We start from the raw sequence: 15,091 nt of genomic DNA, 5'->3' as shown, positions 1-15,091 counted from the left end.
TAAAAATTTGCATTGTACACTTTTTTAATATAGTCTTTTCTTATCTATGGGTACTTTATCTCTATAAATTAACTTCATTTCTAATGACATAAAGCAAATTTTATCATGTCAGCTATTCTGCTTAAATGGTATTTTGTTGGCATCAGTAGGATTTCTGGCTGTTTTTTTGTCTAGTCCAAAGGAAGCCGTGAGAGAACAATTTGTAGAATAACCTCCCTCAGCTTTAACAAAGACATTTTATCACTGTGAGGATTGAGTTGAGAGTGAAAGAGAAGTTAGGAAGGTTGGAAAGGAGAGGCCAGGCATTCAAATCATTGCTTTAAAAAGTGAGTTTTAAAACTTTGTAGGCATTATTATTCAAAGACTGTTTAAAAAATCTTCTCCAAGTATTGTTTCTAAGAGTCACTCATTTTTCCCTTTATCACAGAAAGAACACAAAGTTAACCAACAATTCCTATTCTTATTCTGGGCAATTCGGCCTTGGGATTTTCAGGGTTCTTGTAATTTTTTTTTAAATGTACTTGAGTAAAAAATATATCTTTTTCATGAGAAAATGGGTGCCTCAGTGGCTCATTCAGTTAAGCGCCTACCTTAGGCTCCAGTCATGATCCCAGGGTCCTGGAAACGAGCCCCACGTTGGGCTTCCTGTTCTGCAGGGAGCCCACTTTTCCCTCTCCTGCCTGATGCTCAGCCTGCTTGTGCTCTCTCTCTCTCTCTGTCAAATAAATAAATAAAATATTTTTAAAAAATAAAAAATAAAATGTGAGTTGTTTTCAACCATTTTCCTGGTAGAGAACATGGAAATCACCAAATTTCATATGGCGAACAGGTTAACAGTAGTATCTCCAAAGGTTTTCAAACCATGATATAACACTTTTTATTTCCTTTGTCATTCTTTAACAGTTAGACCTGATAATTATACACCAGCAGGTGGAGCTACTTGGAAGTAAGTATATTATATTCTACACTTAACTAGAACTGTTACAAATATTTTAGGCTTCAGTAATTGTGTTATATTTAAATATCTCATAAAAAATTAAGTTTTGAGGATAAAATTTAAAAGATCAGTAGGTCTACTGTTTAAAATAAACGTTGAAAGTAAATTGTTAGTCTGAGGTAGATAAACCTGAGAGCATAAAACTCTCCAAGTCTTTGGTAATTTGTTATCAGGAATCTAACATTATTTTTCTCTTAAAATAATACAAGATATTTTATCATTTCCATGGTTGTTAATAATTTATTTTCTTAATAATTTCAGAAATGGAAATCAAGGTTGAAACTAAATAACAAAAACTCATTCTACTCCTGAAATTAATATTACACTTCATGTTAACTATCTGGAATTTAAATAAAACTTGAAACAAAAACAATAAATAAATAAATAACAAAAATCCATTGAACAAAATGTGATGTTTTATCATTGCACTAATGATTAATCAGATGGTATGTTATTTGACAAAGATTTACAATGGTGACTAACTGAATTCAAATTGCTTGAGTATTTTGTCCTTCATATTCTATATTATATCTAAAATAAGTTGAACTTGTAATAGCAGGATAGCATGCAGCTGTAGGTATACTGCCATATAAATCTTAAAGAAGATCATTACTATGCTGTGAGTTGTCCCAGTAAATTCCACAGCAATGATAGAAGTATTATTTGAGGATTTGATTCTTTACAGACTTGTTTCTTCACTTGGAGAGTGGAACTACATCTATCAAGAAGGGCATATATCTGGAATCAAAATGTACTCATTGTACAGCTCTGTTCTTGGTTGACTTTGATTTCCATAGCTTAGTCTTCAAATTTTAGAGCATGGAAGTAGATTTGGGTGAAAAACATGCCATATACTTAATAATTAGTGACTATTTTCTTTTAATAACACTACCTCTTTAAAGATTTGATACTAGGCAAGAGCATTGTTTGATGAATTTTTTTCTTCCCTTAGTGATACTTGGCACAGAGACCTCCAACAAATACGAAATTAAAAACAGCTTGGGACAAAGAATTTACTTTGCAGAGGAGGAAAGCATCTGCTTCAATCGTACTTTCTGTTCCACGCTGCGATCCTGCACTCTGAAGATCACAGATAACTCAGGTCGGGAGGTGATTACGGTAAACAGGCCCTTGAGATGTAACAGCTGCTGGTGCCCTTGCTACCTGCAAGAGGTTAGTCATTGGGTGTACTTTTATTTTTCTATGTTTGAAAAGATTAGCAATAATTTGTTTAATTAATGGCATTGATCGGAAGCCATAAGGCCATTCACTTTTCAATTGTTTGAATTATTAGATTGCTCCTTTAGAATCAGAAAAGCTTAAGGATTTGGTGATTCACTGGTTGTTGTTGTTGTTGTTGTTGTTGTTGTTGTTGTTTTCCTTTCTGACCAAAAGCTACAGTGGCTTCCATGAATTGGTAGACAGCTAAAGAGTTGTGTAAATAGGACACATCTCTCTGAATCTCTGTATTAATCATATAATTGTAATATCTGAGTTCCACCATCAAGCACATCTACCCTTTGTGTTTTCTAATAGTAGCAAAGATCAGAAAGTGCTAAGTAATACTAAACTCTTCCGAGGTGTTCTGTTGGTGAGGTATTATTTTTAGTATAGAATTTCACAACCCATTCATCTTTTTATGATGAACTTCAAACTTTGACAAAGACTATGTTATTGTTCTGAAGGGAGTCATTTAATTTTTAATGTATGATAGATTTTCATCATTATCTAATAGCTCTACAATAATAACTTTCTATTGGCATAATGCAGTTAAGTCGACATGGAACATTTACTTACTTTAATGTCTTTGATATCATAACATCTCTATGAGTTAGAAAGAATAGGTTTTACTCTCCACATTTAGCAATTGAGGAAACTGGGGCTTAGGGGTTGGAGTAACTTAAACATCCATGAACTATCATGAATGGGGCTTGACCCTCTGTCTTTATTCAAACCCCATTTAAAAAAAAAAGTTTCTTTATTGAGGACAGACGTGTAAGTACTCTACTTAGCACAATGGGAAAAAATATTAATATGGATAGGGTTAATTGAAGAAGTTTCTAGCATTATATACTAAAGCTAATTCTCCAATCATCTGTAAGCAATTTCCTAGCTAAGTGATAAAATGGAGAAAGTACTCATATACGGAGTCCCAGAAACTTCATCCTCCTACTGAGGATATGAGATTTAATATGCTCTAAGATGGTATAGTCAGTATAAGATAAAACATCCATTTGAAGGTTTCTGATAATTGATGTTTTATTTCATAGTAGCCCAGTGAAAAATAAGATGTATCCTGATACCCATTACCAATTTTTGTCAAAATCAAACCAATTATTTGAAAAGTGATCCCAGAATAAATCTATATAATTCTTTCTATTTAGGTTTTTTTTAAATTAATTTAAGTATAATTGACACACTATTTTACATTAGTTTCAGGTCTACAACTTAGTGATTTGACAAGTCAGATCTATATAATTCTAAGATGGTTGAAACCATCTTTGTTGACCCAAGAATGCTAGAGAGATACACATGAGACTATGAACTTAATAAATTAAAAAAAGATAAAAGGTCAACCGATTATAAGGAGTTGGTTTGATTTAAAAGCAAACAATTTTCATTATGCTTGCCCACCTCTAGCTTATTTCACAAGGGATTTGACCGCATAAGTAGGTTGAAATACAATATGATGGGAAATAAACACATGGAGAGAATGAAGGGAATGGAGTAAAATACTAAAGTGAAGCCTGAAAATGCAATTGCTAGTCTATAATACTTTGGAGGAAGTGAAACAGAAATGAAATTGGTATGCAAAACAGAACCTGCACAAGAAGCATTTGTTTTTAATTGAACAGAGAAGCTAGAAGTTGACAGCCTGAAGGGAAAAAAATCCTGAATAACTAATCATTGGTAAGGGAGGGATAAAAATAGATGTGTGTTGTGGCAACACAAAAGAGGGAGGAGATTTGAAGTACCTCCTGGGAAACAGCTTCAGTCCTCCACCAACTGCCACACAAAACAAACTGGCAAAGAAGCCAGTGTCCCAGGCTCAGAGAACAATTCTAGGATAGGTTCTCTTTAGGGAAAGAAGATTAAAGACGTGGACTTTGAGTGAGTCATGCCAAATATATATCAAAATAGTGAATTTCTTTGTATAAAATATGAGAAAAAAAATCCCCTGCTGTGTTTCCTTGGAAGCAGATATTTAGAATATTTTGTAGAATACAGAAGAATTTCATGAAAGTTACTGTTTAGAAGCAAGTTGACATTGTTGTAAAATTAAAACCCAGTGACCTTAGAAAAATCTTATTTTGTTATTATCTCTTCTTACAGTTAGAAATCCAAGCCCCTCCTGGTACAATAGTTGGTTATGTTGCACAGAAGTGGCACCCCTTTCTGCCTAAATTCACGATCCAAAATGCAAACAAAGAAGATATTTTGAAAATTGTTGGTCCTTGTGCAACATGTGGCTGTTTTGGTGATGTGGATTTTGAGGTATGGATGACAGAATGAAGGGTTTTCACTTAGGTCCTGATTTTTCAGTTTTAAAATATTCAAATCATGAAATAACTCTGAAATAAACTTAGAAGATAATATATTTATGAAATAACATAGTAAACTCATATTGTACAATCCAAGAACAACTCATAATTTCAGAGATATCAAGTTCAAGAATTCTTTTTAAAAGACATACTGAAATTTTTTTTAAAGATTTTATTTATTTATTCATGGGACACAGAGAGAGAGAGGCAGAGGGAGAAGTAGGCTCCCTGCAAGGAGCCTGATGTGGGATTCCATCTATCAGATTGACCATTCACAGGACCCTGGTATCACACCCTGAGGCGAAGGCAGACACTGAACCACTGAGCCACCCAAGCGCCCCTAAAATTTTTGGTTTATATGGAATTACAGCACCCATGGTACAAAGCAAATATAGTTTAGAATCACCCTAAATTATATCTTCTTTCCTATAGCTCTGGTGGTTACATATCTTAGTTCAGATCTCATCTAAGAAGCACAGTCCATTAAAATATCACTAATTTAGAAGCAATGACCAGAAGACTTGCTAATGTCATTTTGTAAAATAAGCTATACCTACATGAACATATTTGTGTAAATTCAATGTTAAAAAGCAATAGGTAGTTGTAAATTCAATTGTAAGAATATAAATTATCTTAACAGCATTTCCTAGAAATATATTTTAGGCAAAGAAGATCCAATCTAAAGTGTAAATTTGTTATTCATTCCTTCATTCTCTATACATTCATGTATATCCCACCCAGGACATTCGGTTTGAGGGACTTCAGGGAAGACTATTCACCCAGACTACAATGTAAATTTTGCAAAGGAAGCTGTTCTAACTTTGCTCTACTCCAAAATAACTCAGCATGGCTTTCCTAAGACTATAGGATAAGTTCCTGCTGGGTGGAGAGTCTGCTTGTCTCTCCCTCATTCCCTCTGCCCCTTCTCCTATTTGTGTGTGCATGGGTGCGCTCTCACTCTCTCTCTCAAATAAAAAAGAAAGAAAGAAAGAAAGAAAGAAAGAAAGAAAGAAAGAAAGAAAGAAAGAAAAAGAAAGAAAGAAAGAAAGAAAGAAAGAAAGAGAAAAAAAGAAAGAAAGATCCTAAAGGATACAAATATGCCTTATGATTGACACTTAAAAGTTTCAGTATTGGGGTGCCTGGTTGGCTTAGTCGAGTAAGTGTCTGCCTTCAGCTCAGGCCCTGACCCCAGGATGTTGGGATCCAGGCCTGCCTCAGGCTCCCTGCTCAGTGGGTAGTTGGCTTCACTCTCTTCCTCTTCCTCTGCCCCTCCCCCTGCTCCTGCTCTGTCTCACTGTCACCCTCTTTCTCTTGAATAAATAAATCTTTAAAAAAGGAGGTTTTAGTATTTGTGGGAATGAATGTCCTAAGTAACTTTCTCCATTTTCTATCTTCTCCTGCCACACAGAAAGTGAAAGTTTATATTGAATCACTGTCAGCCTTTGAATGAGAAACAGGGCAAGCAAAATAGTTGATAAAATTGACTTGTAGACTCCTACGAGCTGAGAAGGACTACAGATTTTTGATGTCAAATTAGTCTGAATTTCCTGGGTGGCACATTTGCCCAGAGGATTTTTTTTTTTTTACTGAAAAATAGGACTTAGGGTTAGTTACAGAGGAATGACCTAATAAATATTTAAGCATAATATAAAAATGAGATTAAGAAATGACTGATAATATTTAAATATTTTAGTAATCATAATATGTTAGCAATAACAATGAAAAAGTTTACAATGTACCTAGAAATTAATTTCTTCCAAAAAAATTTTCTAAAATCTTTATCAAAAAGATTTTCTTTTTTCTATTCTTTTCTTTCTTTCTTTTTTTTTTTTTTCCTACTGAAGAATTAAGGTTTAAAATCTGGACCTCAGGTAATGAAATTACCTTCAAAGTTAGACCATGTAATTGAGACTATGTACCTGCTGCCATCTGGTGGTAGCCGGGCCCTAATTATTTATTGCTATTATATTCTCAATCTGCATACCAAAGCAAAAAAAAAAAAAATTAACATGGATTAGATAACTGTCAGCGAAGCAACATTTCTGAACTCTAAAGTTAAATCTACAAACTTATGCTTATATATATAAAGGAATGAATGACACGGAATTGTCACAGATGAGGAATAAAATAATTTGTGTCTCTCTTGAAGCAAATATGCCAAGATACATAAAACCATTTGTTTCACCTTCAGATTTAACATCGCTTATTTTCTTTGCACAGGTGAAGACCATTAACGAAAAGCTCACAATCGGGAAGATTTCGAAGTACTGGTCAGGATTTGTGAATGATGTCTTTACCAATGCTGACAACTTTGGAATTCATGTTCCCGCAGATCTAGATGTGACGGTCAAAGCAGCGATGATTGGTGCTTGTTTTCTCTTTGTAAGTCTGGTCTTAAAGAGTGTGAGTGATTTGTTTCCCTTTTCTTGTTAATTACTGTGGTGCCAATCTCATTTTACACAGCACTGCATTTTCTTTTTGGTTTTTTTTTTTCATTTGTTTTTATTGAGGTTTGCTTTGCCAACATAGAGTATAACACCCAGTGCCATCCCATCAGGTGCCCTCCTCAGTGCCAGTCACCCAGTTACCCCAACTCCCCCGCCCACCTCCCCTTCTGCAACATTTTGTTTGTTTCCCAGAGTTAGGGGTCTCTCATGGTTTGTCTCTCTCTCTAATTTGCCCCACTCAGTTTCCCCTACTTCCCTTAGAGTCCCCTTCACTATTTCTTATATTCCACATACAAGTGAACCCATATGATGATTGTCCTTCTCCAATTGACTTATTTCACTCAGCATAATACCCTCAGTTCCATCCATGTTGAAGCAAATGGTAGGTATCCATCCTTCTGATGGCTGAGTATTATCCCATTATATATATGTACCACATCTTCTTTATCGATTCATCTGTCGAAGGACACCGAGGCTCCTTCCACAGTTTGGCTATTGTGGACATTGCTGCTATCAACATTGGGGTGCAGGTGTCCTGGCGTTTCACTACATCTACACAGCACTGCATTTACCCCAAGGAGGTTTATGCGGAGAAGGCTACTTTGGGACCACCAACTCTTCAGAAGCCAGAATTTAGGAGCCGGCAACGCTCTCCACTGGCTCTCCTACCTTCTTCCTCAAGAATGGGTGCCCTGTCAACATCCTACTCATCACTTCTTTGAAACCTTAGTTACCCTTCCCTTTCAATTTCAATTTAGATTTTTGGCTTATTTTTTCTTTCATTAAAAAATCTGTAAATGTCACTTTATCCTGGAAAAAGTTAGAATTGTTTCATCATTTAACAATGAACTAAGTAACATTCAGAATGTGGAAAGTACAGTCTTGCCCTTCCAGTATGAACATGGATACATGGATTCACAGGGATGAGTTAACAGGTATCCATTATTACAAAGGTATTAAGTCTTTGTCCTTTTTTCCCAATGTATAATTTCATTAGAAATATTTTCTTCTTGGTGTGGAGATTGGTGATAGGAGAACAGAAGTCAAGTAACACCTGTGCCAAATGCTTGGCCGTCTCCTGTTCCTTATTTTTCCTCTAATCTCTACCTCATTGTTTAGCATTGTCAGTGCTTTCACAAAAATTCATGGAATTGTAAAATAACCCTGCATTCTTCCTCTCATATATTATTGTCCTTCGGAGTTTTAGGATCCTAAATCTTATGGTTCTATCAATGTGGGCTGTTCTCTCTATTTGTTTTTTTCTAAAGTCACTTGGGAAGTAGATGAACTAAAAATAATTCCCTAGTGACATTACTGATAGGTACTTAGGGTCTAATACAGAATATATTTTTTCCAGGAATTTAAGTTATTGGTTCCCTATCATTGGTAAGAGGTAGAATTCATATATGTACAGCACTAGGTTTTTATACTTACTAAGCAGTCACCTTTAATTCCCATTTGCATCTATAAATCTAACCAATTCCGGTCAATCTTGCCTATGACCTAATATTTCTTCCATTGCTTATTATCCTCTATCCACTTGATAGAGCTTTGAATTTCCCACTTCCTGCTCGCCTTTCCCATTTTTGATCATTCAGCATTTCAACACCAATCCCTCCAAACATGCACATGTACAAACACACATAGACACACACACACACACACACACACACAAAACCTTTCCTCAAAATTTTAATTTAGCCTTTCTGATTAAGCTCCACATTTAGTGTTTATATTAAAAAACAGATCATCTTTAATCCAGCCTACCCACTTATAATCAGTAAAAATGTACTGTAAACAATTCACTGTGTACTATAAATTGGAGAAGCACTGATCCAGATAATACCCCAATCATCTGAATAGATAACTTTTTAACTCCATTGTCTGAGGGAGAAATATACTCACTGAGAATATCTAACGTTCCCATCTATTTCTTTTTTCCTTTTTTTTTTTTTTTTGGCCAATATAGCTTTTAAAACAATTTCAACATGCATTACCAAGATAAGTCACTTATTTCTAAATATAATTTGATGGGAAGAATTATGTTTTTATGTTTTAAATGCTGTCTCTATTTTGTTACCTTGTACTGAGAAAGAGACCTTCAGAAAGCTGCTCCCTGATCCAAACAGCAAAATTCACAAACACTACCTAATGTTGGTTTTCCTCTAGTTTGACCCTACCATTCCACAGCCTACATCTCTAACTACCCCTTGTCACACTCCTGTGATATAGCTTTCAGTACTTCCTGAGATGACTACCTCGTTACTACCTACAGAGTCCATGATGATGTATGTAATACTTGTTCAAAAATCAGTGTTTATTACAATGTCCTGCATGACACAGAATGCCCTGCAATCGAAGCGTGCACTGTCTTGATCACCCAAAGTTTTGACGGATGATACTCTGCTGATTCAGATAAGATTTTCAAGTAACTTGTATTCTGAAAACTAGACGTGTAAGTGTCATCAAACTTAAACCTTTTTGATTTTCCTCCTACTGATAAATTGCATGTTGTTGGAACAACCACTGGGCATCATGATTGCTTTATACAATCAAAGCTTCCCTGTGAGACTCCTGATCTTAATTGTTGCATTTTTATAAATTCACTCATATTCAGTTTATTTATTTGTAGGATTTTATGTTCTTTGAACATTCACTGGCTGGATTATAATAAGCAAGATGACAAAAACAATAAAGTATGCAAGAAACTATTTCAGTAAGTAAAGGAAACTTTAAGTGATCTCTTTCCCTTTGAAGATGTCTATATTTGACGCTGTCTAACTCTTTTTCATTTTCTTCTAGAAATCCCTTGGGCTCTGGATTTCATTTCTAAATGGCTTGCATATTTGCTTTTTTGCTAACAAATGTTAATTATTATATTTATTAAAGCATAATGTAATGAAGCAATTATCTGGTTGTAAATGCGTGATAGCTAAAGACAAGATTACTGGCCCGAGTACAGGGCTGCTTTGAGAGATTGTCATTCTTTCTTTTTAATCCTTTTGAAGTTATTGCATGGGTAAGCATGAAAGATGAGAACTAAGACTGGCAGCATCACTGATGAAAATTCAATGTTTAGAGAGCACTTTGAAGTTTTTCTGGCACTAAGGCTGGTTACTAATCAAAAGGCCTGGATTTCTAAAACATTATTTCATGACTAATCTTTTGACATTATTTATTAATCTTATTGTAGTGAGATTTTCACTTTATATCAGAAAACCTGGATAAATAATATACTTAAAGATGAGGAGGAAGATAGATGAATTTGTTCTAGTGGTAAGGAACTAATATTTCCATAAAGAAGCTAATATTTACAAACCAAAGTATGCTGTAAACACAAAGGCACACCAGAGATTTAAGTAAGTATATAAATAGACTTCTAAGTTAGTAAAAACAGTGGTATAGAGCAGGAACTTTATCTATTTATAGTGAAAGTTCAGTCAAGAAAGGGATCTGAGGCTCTGAAAAATGCACTATTCCAGGACTTAGAAATAAGCAAATAAAAACAAATAAAAACTTAACACATGAGGCAAATACAGAAGTCAGGGCATACGGTCAATTCAATTAATTAATGCCTTATGCTTTAACGTTTTCAGAGTCCCCTAGGTAACTACACCTAGTTATCCACTCATGTCCAAAGCCCACCCACATAAGAAGAAATTTTCAGAATTCTTTGTTAGGAATGATGATAGTTCTTCCCTTTTCAAAATGAGGAAACAGATTTGTTTTAAACAAAGCACCATGTAACCATTTGGACTCTAATTTAGAATGATACAAATACTACCCAAATTTCTATCCACTTATAAAGGTGTTCAGAGAAACTCCAGGCAATCCCCTGCTTAGTGATGGAAATGTGTTCCAAGCCTAAGTTAATCATTTGGAATTGGGAACCTCTCATCTAGAAATAACCCTATATATGTCAGTTGAGTTCCCAAGATAGCCCACAAATAGCAATTTAGTCCGGGGTTCTAGGGTCAGGGCTTTCGGTTGTATAAGATGGAAAGGGGGAAAGAAGCACGTTTTCTGAGAGCCCCCTCCATTGGCATGCTTCAGCAAACCATAAAAGATCGACTGGTGGAACAGAATCGTTCAAGCATTGACCACCAAAAACTAACCATGCTTCAAAATCCCACCCAATCTTTCTTCTGGTGGTCCCATCCATTCTTTCAGTGTCACTAGTATGACCTGAGTATTGGAACAATGCAGTCACAGAAGCAAATGGCAGTCCTGCGTGTGACAGACATTGTCTTGAGCCTAGCTCTGCTGTGTGCTAGCCATGCATCAGGAGATCGGTCCTAGAGTCTCAAACTTCTCAGGTTTCCTATGTGTTACTTTGCAGAGCTTGGTGACAGTTGAGGGGACTGCAGTGTTTCCTCTCTTCCCCCCTCATCATTTTAACTAATGTATGTGTGACTTATTCATAACCAGCTAAAGGAAGTGGCATTTTTATAGCTGATGTTTATTAACTAATAAAATGGAGAAAATTAGCTGGCACTTTCTGAGGGCTTATTACACGTCAGGCACCATGCTTCATATGAATTCCCGGTGGGGTAACAAAATGCAGTAAAAACAAAGGAAAATCAGACAGTATGTGGAAGACTGCCTGGCGCCCTGTTTTTTCCCCAAAATTTTCTTCCTAAAGATGGATCGGCTTTTATATATTCTTCTTGTACTTTTGATTTCCAAAGTGAAAGATTTTTGTAACTGAGGTCACAACAACAGCATTCGACACTCTTACCGTGCGGCAAAATGGGAGAAAAATGTTACTTATAAATATTATATTTTAACATGACAAACGTTTGGATTTTAAAAAATATTTAAATGATTCCTAAAACTAGTGAAAAGTTTAAAACCCCTACTTCTAAAAAGAGACTCCCTAAAGATAAAAGGCCTCTTAGGATATAGCACTTATATCAAAGTTGGCTATATTAAAAAAAAAAAAAAAAAAAAAAAAACCTACCGTAACACTTTGCTCCTGAATTGCACACCACAACAAATTAAGATCATCTTGTCTCCTCTCCCTTATTAAATGTGAAATTGATCTTTACATATCTTCTGTGCTCTGTTTTTTCCTTTTTCTTTCCCACAAACATGAGTCCATGAGAGACTAATAAGACTTGGCTCTTCAGTAAAAATTTCAGGAAACAGCATGCAGCTCTAGAATGAGGGTCCTCTGTCCATCACAGTTTTCTGTTTTACTACCTCTCCTTGGCCCCACTACACTCTCAGATCACAGGCTCCAACCCCATTTATTCTGAGATGTACTGGGAAAGATGTGACCAGCTTCAAATACCTCCCATTAATTCATTCAGTTAATAAATATTTGCTGACTCCCTCTTATATGCCAAAAATATGGTACCCCTGCCTTTGGTGGAGCTTATGGTTCAAAAAGATACTAATCCAATAATGGCACACACAAAGGTTAGACGTCAAACATAAGTATTTATAGGAGATAGACAAGGTACTAAGTACAGCAGAGGTATTTGGCTTGGTCAGGTTGTGAGGGAGTGATGGTACCATTAACATGTGAAGAATAACTGGAGCAGAAGGAAGAATGTGTTTGGCTGAGGTGTTAACATTTGAAAAAGTTCTGTGATGGAGCAGAAGAAGGACATGACAATCTCATATGACTTGAAGAAGGCCAGTGACTAAAGTTTAGATAGTGAAGGGGAATATGGTACAAGAGGAGGATGAAAAGGGCCAGTACGCCATGTTAAAGATTCTAGACTCTGTCTCATCAGTATCTGATGAACGTTCTTAAGAGTTAATTGGTTAAAGATTAGATTGGGAAGAGTGCAGGAAAGGATGCTCATGGACCAATTAGTAGGTTACTAAAAATAGTTTGGGTGACAGCTATTGGTAGCTTGGACATGTGGCAGTCATGTAAAGGGAGAGAAGTGAACAGAAATATATTTAGGGAGTAAAATGACCATTACTTGATACTGGGTTGAAATTGAAGATTAGAGGAAGAAAGGGGATTTCTGGCTTATGCCGTTTACTGACAGAGAGAAATTTAGAAGAGGATCTGGTTTGGGGATAAAGATCATGGATTTAGTTTTAAACATAGTGATTTTGTCATTCCTTTAAGTTTTCCAAAAGGATATGTTGAATAGGCCGGTGGGCATCTTTTCAGCTAGTGTATTTCTGAAGAAAGAGATGAATATATAAGACCTATGTATGTGAGGACGCCTGGGTGGCTCAGCAGTTGAGCGTCTGCCTTTGGCTCAGGGCATGATCCCTGGGGTCCAGGATCGAGTCATGCATCAGGCTTTTTGCAAGGAGCCTGCTTCTCCCTCTGCCTGTGTCTCTGCCTCTCTTTCTGTGTCTCTCATGAATAAACAAATAAAATCTTTTTTAAAAAAAGACCTATGTATATGGATGCACAGATTTCTGAATAATCATGGGTTTACTTCAAGGATATCCCTAAAAAATACTTTAAAATATGCATGGTCAACGAATGTATTCATTTACTTATATAACTAATATTTTACAGAATTGCTTCTATATACTAGGCAATATATTAGGCAGTGGGGATATTATGCTAAGTGGCAGATATTCCTACTCTAAAGATGGATGCATTCAACAAATATTTATGACGTTGTTATTATGTACTGGGCATCTATGTCAGCATGAATTTTCAGCAAGGAACAATGCAACAAGGTGCCTGTCATCTTGGAGCTTATGTTCTAACACAGATGGACAATAAACCAACAGATAACAAAAATATCATGTAATCATAGGTGATCATAAATCCTGATAAAGAGTCTATCTCTCAATGTCTAAAACAATGTTTAATTTATTGCTTGCTTACACAAGGGAGGGCTGAGTTTGGAAGACAGTTTATAAGCAAAAGAAAGTCTACATAGAGTTTTGGAAAAGTGTGAAGTGTAGAAGCTGGAGTGTTAACTTTAACTATAGAAATGTGTTTATCAGAGTAAGACTGTTTCTGACTGGCAGACTCTCAGAAATGTTCACTGGACTAAAGCTGCGGCTGATTACTTGATTTTACAAAATTGGACTGCAGGGAATGTTACTGAATTTTTTTTTCATACATGTGTGTACTTTTGTAATCAATCACTGATTAAACAAGTTTAATACTGGTTTTGACTGTGACTCGTTGCTATGATGAACAATCAGTTGTTTCATGAAGAAAAATAATTCAGAATAAAGAAATAGAGGAAAAAATGGAGCTACTGTTGCATTTGAGCAGAGGAAGGGAAAAAGGCAGCAATTCACTAGAACGTGTGGAAAAATGGAGTTCCAGGCAGATGGAAAAGTGAGTTCAAAGGCTCTGAGCCAAGAGCCTGCAGAGCAATTTTGAGAAATACAGGTAGCCTGTGCAACTGAGGTGTCAGTGGCCAGGGGCTTGATAATATAAAGTCTTGCAAGGCAAAGTATGGAAGAGAAAATTAGCCAAACCTGGCACATGATTGAATATGAGATGTAAGGAATACTAATAGCTCAAGGATGAAGCCCCAGTCTCTGTTGTGGGAAGCTGAAGGAATGGCCATACCATTCATCATAACTGGTACAATACAGTGTTACAGGTTTCATGACAAAAGAACATACATCAGGGCACAAAAAAAGGAAGTATTCAGTACATTTAGAGTGAGAGATTAGAACCCTTAGAGAGTAATGACGCATGAGATGAATGTGTCCCCCGCCCCAGGCCAGGTGGGGTCAAATCCAGGAAGTGTGCCCCTAGGAGAACATCCCAAACCAAAAGCACAGTGCCTGGCTGGCTCAGTCAGAGGAGCATGTGATTCTTGATCTTGGGGTTGTGGGTTTGAGCCCCTGTTGTATATGGAGTTTACTTCTAAAACAAAAAAGCTATGCCGAGAGTACAGCACAAAGACATAGAAGTCAGAAACACTGTAATTATCATCAAGAATAAGGACACCCTAGAGCACCTGAGTGGCTCAGTCAGTTAAGCCTCTGACTCTTGATTTTGGCTCAGGCCATGGTCTCAGGGTCGTTGGATTGAGCCCCACACTGGGCTCCACTCTCAGCACTGAGTCTCCTTGTCCTTCTCTCTCTGTTCCTCTCTCCACTCTTTCAAACTCCCTAGCTCTAAAATAAATAAATAAAGGGACGCCTGGGTGGCT

At 36.2% G+C, this 15,091-nt stretch overlaps 1 protein-coding gene across 3 annotated transcripts in view; it reads left to right on the top strand.

The window, feature by feature from the left end:
• The window catches only part of PLSCR5 (phospholipid scramblase family member 5), a 29,920-nt gene extending 15,834 nt beyond the window's left edge, over positions 1 to 14,086 (top strand). For all 3 annotated transcript variants that reach the window (XM_072727084.1, XM_072727085.1, XM_026015764.2), the window contains 6 exons: positions 904 to 946; positions 1,950 to 2,170; positions 4,331 to 4,492; positions 6,760 to 6,921; positions 9,619 to 9,702; positions 9,789 to 14,086. In XM_072727084.1, coding sequence (XP_072583185.1) covers positions 904 to 946; positions 1,950 to 2,170; positions 4,331 to 4,492; positions 6,760 to 6,921; positions 9,619 to 9,657 — 627 coding nt within the window. In that variant the 3' untranslated portion in view covers positions 9,658 to 9,702; positions 9,789 to 14,086. The remainder of the gene's footprint in view (positions 1 to 903; positions 947 to 1,949; positions 2,171 to 4,330; positions 4,493 to 6,759; positions 6,922 to 9,618; positions 9,703 to 9,788) is intronic.
• The last annotated feature ends 1,005 nt before the right edge of the window (positions 14,087 to 15,091 follow it).

The sequence above is a fragment of the Vulpes vulpes genome, chromosome 11 (genome assembly GCF_048418805.1).
Source record: "Vulpes vulpes isolate BD-2025 chromosome 11, VulVul3, whole genome shotgun sequence".
Taxonomy (NCBI): Eukaryota; Metazoa; Chordata; class Mammalia; order Carnivora; family Canidae; genus Vulpes; species Vulpes vulpes.
This window is presented reverse-complemented; position numbering and strand designations above follow the sequence as displayed.